General features: G+C 38.9%; 1 protein-coding gene across 15 annotated transcripts in view; it reads right to left on the bottom strand.

Annotated features, from left to right (window-relative positions):
* Positions 1-1,771: 1,771 nt before the first annotated feature.
* Positions 1,772-7,118, bottom strand: part of Map7 (microtubule associated protein 7) — a 171,331-nt gene continuing 165,984 nt past the window's right edge. For all 15 annotated transcript variants that reach the window (XM_008822064.2, XM_008822065.2, XM_008822066.2 and 12 more), the window contains 2 exons: positions 5,126-5,346; positions 1,772-3,265 (listed from right to left, as the gene is read on the bottom strand). In XM_008822064.2, coding sequence (XP_008820286.1) covers positions 3,255-3,265; positions 5,126-5,346 — 232 coding nt within the window. In that variant the 3' untranslated portion in view covers positions 1,772-3,254. The remainder of the gene's footprint in view (positions 3,266-5,125; positions 5,347-7,118) is intronic.

The following is a 7,118-nucleotide window of genomic DNA, read 5'->3' as shown; positions in this document are numbered from 1 at the left end:
GGAAATGACAACCTAGAGTACTTCTGAGTGTGCTTAGGTTTCAGGGTAAAAGCAGGAGAGGGGAAGGGGGAATGTTCTTGAAAGTTTCCCGAAAGCGTTTCCAAAAAATGCTTTCTCTAATTGGATGCAATATTAATAGCTCGTTATGTCTTAATTTTTTTGATTTATTTAATGTGTTTTGCCTACATGTATGTAAGTGTACTCATGTCATGCAATGCCTGTGGAGGCCAGAGGAAGGTATGGGATCCCCTGGAACTGGAGTTATGGATGAATGTTAGCTGCGATATGGGTTCTGGGAATTGAACTTGGGTACTTTACAAGAGCAGCCAGTGATCTTAACTGCTGGGCCATCTTTCCAGCCCCTCATTATGTCTTTTAATGTTTAGTACACAAAATAGACTTAACCTAGTAGCTGATTTTCATCAGTTAAGCGGGGGGCAAGGTTAGCAAATATGAGGCTAGCAAAACCCTATCTCAAACACACATACACACACACACACACACACACACACACAGAGACCAGAGAGAGAGAGAGAGAACAAGAACATGAGTTAAACATGGGTCAGACAGCAAGGTCTTAAAACACTGAGTTAAGACAGGTGAATTTATGGGTAACTATTAAATTTAATATGTAATAATTTGATCTGAAATGTAGTGGTACTGCCTATAACCAAAGCCTGGGAAGCTGAGGCAGGATTGTCATGCGTTGAAGACCAGCCTGGACTACACTTCAAGCATTTTGACGCTATAAATTTTTCTAGGTGACCACTTCCTTTTCAAACTGCATGTACCAATGAAAAGTTCTTAACATCCCTATGCCGACTACTACTGCTATTGATTTAGACGATAGTTTGGTATTTCATATGCTATCTAACCAACCCTTAGGGCAAGATAAGAGTTAAATTACATGTGTACAAATACACAAGTTTTTATGGTTTTATTTTTGGGAAGTGTAGGTTGGTCTGGGTGTGTTTTGAGACAGGGTCTCACTTTTTAACCTAGACTGACCTGGAACTCATCATCCCCCTGCCTTAGCCTCTTGAATACTGGGATCACAGTGTTACCACACCACACCACATCACAGTTTATAATTAAAGTTTTTTAAAATCATTTCTTTAAGATGGTCTTACTAAAGGAGAGTACTTGGGGATCACTTGTGTGCATGGGCCTAGGTAGTGAGGCAGTGAGGTTATGCAGGCGGAAACATACAGACTTACATTCCTGTAGTAGCCAAAGGCGCCTTCCAAATGAACCTGTAGTTGAAGAATGACCAAACTGGCCTGTACAGTATGCAGTGTGTAGAAGGAACCTGAAAGCCACTCAAGCTTTCTCCATAGTGCAGATCTCATTTGATCCCCAAGCACTCCCCTTAAACACAGTGCTCTACTGAAAACCTCCTTAAGGTAGAAGGGAATGCAGGTCTTCAAGTACTAGGCAGAAAGCAATCCAGCCATTATAGGGGTCAAAGTCACTGTCCTGCAATGCTGTTCTCAATGAAACACAATTAAAAAGCTTTTAGTTTGTTAATGATTAAATAAGCTTAAATATATAAATGTAAAAAGAAACCTTAGCCAAAAAATAACTGTTACTCTGAATTTTAAATAAGCCTTCCATATGTAAGAAGCTGGAAAAATGTCACTGAAGTTAAATGAAAGGTAATTTGAAGATTCACGACTTGACTTCATGGCCGTGGCCTCTCCCCACAGTGTGTGTGTGTGCACGCGTGCTTGCACGCACTTGAATGAGGTTATAACATATATAACCCTTTAAGTAAAATGACATCAAACATTTTATTGGTATTTCATGCTTGGTAGATTTTAAACAAATGAAACAACTTTGTTGAACAGAATTTTTTTTAATACAATGTCTATGTGTACATGGACAACTGAGAACAGGAAAAACCCACAACTTAATGTTTTAACAAATACAAGCTGTTGCTAAAGATCATATGCTTGGATTTAAAAGAAATAATCCAATTGATGAATAGTCTCTCATTCGATCCAGCGGATTAACCAATCACTCACTGTATAAAACCAATACATTATAGTGGCATAAATTTATCTCTTTTTTAACACTCCACATAAAATTTTCTCTCAGCATTCCTTTCTCCCTCTCCATTTAGTCATTAGTTGTCTCTTAAGTGGGAAAATAACATTGGATTTCTATTAGCAAATCAAAGTGCAAGTTTGTACAGCGAGGTGCAGCAGCAAAAGTGGAGAGCGATGACAGAAGGTGGAAAGCTGACTGAGGCACACAGACGAGGACATCCATGAAGACCCTTGTCCTGGGCACCACACAGTCAACAGTCCAGCATTTTCTCATTGCTCTGAAACGAGCAAAACCAAATTCTTTTTTGATTTAAAGAAACATTAAATCTTTATTTCCCCCCACATAATTTGTGATCACGTAAGGCAAAGATAAGTCCCACCATGACAGGGGACAGCAGCAACATACAAACTTCAGAAACAGCCTGAACCGTCAATGACATTCCTCACGGAGCATCAGACAGTGTATCTACTGAAGCAAATATGCAGTGTTGTCACATTGTTCTAATTTATTTTATTTACCTGAAAAAAACTTTATAAATACATTACTTAAGAGGACAGTAAAGTATTTTCTTGCTCTGAAAAACATAATTATTTTCCACAGCTTGTTAGTACACTTCTATAAAAGGAGTTGCAAGAAGACAGGTCTGCAGAATGCCATGTACAAGCTGCATTTACAAGACCTGGTAATTTGCCTATCATTTGCCTCTACAAATAGAGTCCTTTGCAGTAACATTTAAATAAACAGGTTTATTTAAACACCTCCCAGCCACTCTACTTGTAGAGCAAAGAGGTACTTAGTTTTTCAAGTATTACATTGTAAAAGGTAATTTATTTTTGCCAATTTCATATATTGAAGTTTAAAGACCAAAATATCTATGTGAAAAATCATGCCTAGAGCCCATATCTTTTTCAGTCAAATGCTCTTGTCTTGTAAAGAATGCAGAAAAATATTGATTTGCTAAGAAGGAGCACACTAGAAAAAGCCATCTTAAGGTACCGAAGATTAAGGAGCATTTTTCTTTCTAATGGCAAAAATTATTAGAAAAGCTATCCAGTCTGTTGTCTTTAGCTGGTTTTAATAAGTCTTTTCAAAATGATGGTCAAGAAATCTTTAGAAAACTGGAGAAAGGGGGATACTCCTTTGGAACATGAAATAAATTCCATTAACTGTAGAAAATTTTTGCTTTGGTTCTTCAGAGGAAATGCTCATATAACTTCTACATAAGGAGACAGAAAAGAAAGCAGATTAATAAGAATTCATCTAAAATTTTACTTACAGAAAGCAGATCTTACATTTCTAGAAAATTACCATGCTCACATATACATTATACATAGGAACAAGCAATTGTGGGGCTGGGAGTATAGCTCAGTGGTAGAGCACTTGCCTAGCTAGCATGCATGAGGCTCCGGGTTCAACACCTAGCACCACAAAGCCAAACCGAACACAAACAAGAACAGACCGTTGTGTTGGGATTAAAAGGCATATCATCCTACTTCAGCTTAGGGTATAGCACTTATTTCTATAAACTGCAAGCATTGGTAGTTTAAATCCCTAACCTCTAAGAAAAGTTCATTGGTTTGTCTTGTATCTTCAGTATTCAATGCTTAGGGCTCCAAACTTATACCAGAGGCTGAAAGCTTATTGGTTACCTGGAGGAGTACTACTATACACCACTCAAGATTGGAAACTAGCCCGTATTTCCTAGGGAAGATAAAACACTGGATAGACAGTAATGATAGGTAGCTTAAAGGGTGAGTTAAGACATGTCAGCAAAGCAGAAAATCGGGTAAAGTTCTTCCCTCCCTGACAGTCTTGGACATGGCAAAGGAGGAAGCAGCACCTGCCATGTTTCTACCAGCAGAATGTGAAGCGGATTGTTCCCAGTGACCTCGCAATCAGTCAGAGAGGGACTACATGACACAGCCATAACCTAGAATGTGGAGTTTACTAAAATCAGTACTAGAGGAGAAAGGAAGACACGCTTCCTTTGGGGATGGGCCTTTTACTTGTTAAAGGGTTGTTACAGGTTCACAGATTGAATCTAAAAGGCAAAAGCATTTAACCTCAAATAATTCTTTGCTGACTTTATTTCAGTATCTGGCATTTGGCCAGTTTTCTTCATAAGAATAATATAAAGAGCTGGTGGCATAGGCCTTTAATCCTAGCTCTCAAGAGGCAGAGGCAGGCAGATCTCTGTGAGATCAAAATTAGAGAGATCTACATAGTGAGTTCCAGGCCATGTGGGGCTACATAGTGAGACCCTGTCTCAAAAAAAAAAAAAAATTATAAAGAAATGTTGGTGACTGTGATCTGGGAAGACAGGTGGACAAAACTCAGGTTTGCCAAGAGAAGGAGCTGGGATTATCTCACTTATTACTGACCCTGCTGGGATTATGCTGTTGAGCTGGCAATGAACACTGAGTATTGATCTTTATTTTGGGGGTGCCTACATTGCTACTGCTCTTTTTTGCAGGAAGACTTCAGGTCAATTTTGAGTCATGAGGACTGTATAATACTCCCAGGCAGGTTCAGTAGTAATTATAGTCACTGAACAAGGGAAGACCCTTGGGTTCATTGTTATCCTAGTTTGGAGTGCTGTTCATATTACTGATAGCCTAGTAATCTGTTGCATTATGTTCTAAAAAGACAGCAACAACATAAGCACCCAGGTAGCCAAACCCAAATAAGAGAAAAATGACAAGAGAACCCAAGGCAACTGTCAAGTATCTAAAAACTGACAAAGCCTCAGTTTTGTTTCCAGTGGGAGGAAGCCAAGCCATGGCCTAACAGTTACAGAGGCATCTGTCTCAACATGAAGCACATTCTCATGGGGGAGATGCATGGCACCCAATGCTGTGTTGTATAGCAAGGCTGGTGGATGCCTGTTGGGTGCTGCAGAACAAGTGGGAGTAAAGAAGGGGCCTAGAAGTTGCCCAACGGAACTAAAAATCCAGCGTTCTATGATCTATCACAACCTTTTCCACAGTGGCTTTATTCTCTTAAATGACAAAATGACTGTCCTCTCTTGGGTATCGTGTTTCTGATGATTATAGAAGGGAGTTGAAGGCAAGTTTACCTGTGGTCTGTTGTGTCTGAACACCATCTACCTGAGGTAGGGGCCCAAGTGTCCCTTCATCATCAAATGCCAAAACTGGTTTTAAAGGAATTTCTGGGTTCTCGTTGGTAACATCTAATCTGGATGCTTTTGATCCAACAGGCAAGTTTATAATTTCTTCAAAGTTTTCATTCTGAATAGATACTCCATTTTCACTTGGCTGTTTTTCCAAATTAGGAGAACTGAGGAATGAGAAAGCTCAAAATTAGAATGAGTTAGCATTAAAATATTTTTAGAGAGCCAGGTATGGTGGTATACATCTTTATTCTAGCACTGGGGAAAAAGAGGCAGGGAGAGCTCTGTGAGATGGCGGACAGCCTATTTTACATAGCAAGTTCCAGGCCAGCTGGGGCTACAGAGAGACCTCTCAAAAAAAAAAAAAAAAAAAAAACAACAACAACAAAAAACCAAACCAAATCAAACCAAAAAAAAAAAAAAAAACCCAAAACCAACCAAACAAAACAAAACCAAACAAAAATATAGAACTAAAAGTTGTTTTAACATTATTTTACAACTTTGTAACAAGAAAGCCAGGGCCACTGAGATGGCTCAGTGAGTAAAGGTGCTTGCTGCCAGATGGTGTAAACCCAATCACTTGAGTTCAATCCCTGGAATTCACATAAAGGTAGAAGAAGAGATCTGACTCCACAAGGTTGTCCTCTGACCTCCACTTGTATGCTGCGGCATGTATGTCCCCTTTCCCCAATAACAGTAATAAAGAAGATAAATGTTAAATTTTAGATTGACTATATCATTATAACAAAAATGGGGAGTTGTCACAACTTTATATGTTTGTTTAAAAAAATTGTTTTGTTCTAACATATATTAAATAGAACAGTTTTTCAGAAAAGATCAGCATCAACCATATCTTTAGTTCTATGGTTAGCCATTTCATTGGTCTGATGAGTAGCACTTATGAAGACCTTGAAATCAAAGACAGGACCCTAATTCAAAACAGGGAAGAAATTAGTTTGCATGAAGTCACACAATTGCTAAAAGACAGTCAAGAATAAATGCATTTTTTTATATTTTTTTATAATTAAAAATAAATTTTAATTTATTTAATTTCATTTTATGTGTATGAGTGTTTTGTCTGCACGTATGTAAGTGCACCAGTGTCACACAAGGCCTGCAGAGGCCAAAAGAGGGTGTTGGATCCCCTGGAACTGGAGTTACAAGCCAAGTAGGTGCTGGGAACAAAACCCGGGACTTCTGCAAGAGCAGCCAGTGCTGTAAACTACTGAGCCATCTCTCCAGCTCCTATCCATATTTTTAATAGTATTTTTTTGTTTCAAGATAGGGATCTTGTCATGGCTAGCCCAGAACTCCAGGGCTAAAGTGATCTCCTGTTTCATCTTCCTGAGTCACTGCACGATAGATTCTTGCCACTCTACCCCATTGTCTCTTGCTCTCTGGCTCTATACTGCTCTCTTTCAACCATGTTTTACACTTCTGGGCTTTTCAAATTCCAGCTATCCCTGAATATCCCCAGCCTCCTAAAATGCTTGTATAATTTCATAAAAATTGTTCAAGACCAGACTTCTTACCTTTGCTTTTTAATTTACTTATTTTCTACCTACAGTTGCTCTTACAATGCCATCCTTTCCAGCAATATAGGAAGGCCTTTATAGTATATACTTATTATTACGCTTCTATTGCAACGAAAATGGCCATAGAGTAAACATGTTGGAATGCTTTTTACCATTCATTTTGCTGAACTGAAGTAGTAGGTATAATTTGTTTGGTGCATAACAAATTACCCATAATCTTAGTAATGCCAACTGCCTTCTCAAATGGTAAACGCTACCAAATTCAACCTTTCCACTGCATGCACTCATTCTATCCTTTCTCTCTCCCTCCCTCCCTTCCTCTCTCCTATTCCCTCCCTTCCTCCCTCACCCCTCCCCTCCCCTCTCTCCTCTCTCCCCTCCCTTCACCTCCCCTTATTAATCTT

This window comes from Nannospalax galili, unplaced genomic scaffold (assembly GCF_000622305.1).
Source record: "Nannospalax galili isolate Female #2095 unplaced genomic scaffold, S.galili_v1.0 scaffold186, whole genome shotgun sequence".
In the NCBI taxonomy this organism is placed as follows: Eukaryota; Metazoa; Chordata; class Mammalia; order Rodentia; family Spalacidae; genus Nannospalax; species Nannospalax galili.
Note: the sequence above shows the minus strand (reverse complement) of the source record. Positions and strands in the feature narration are given on the sequence as shown.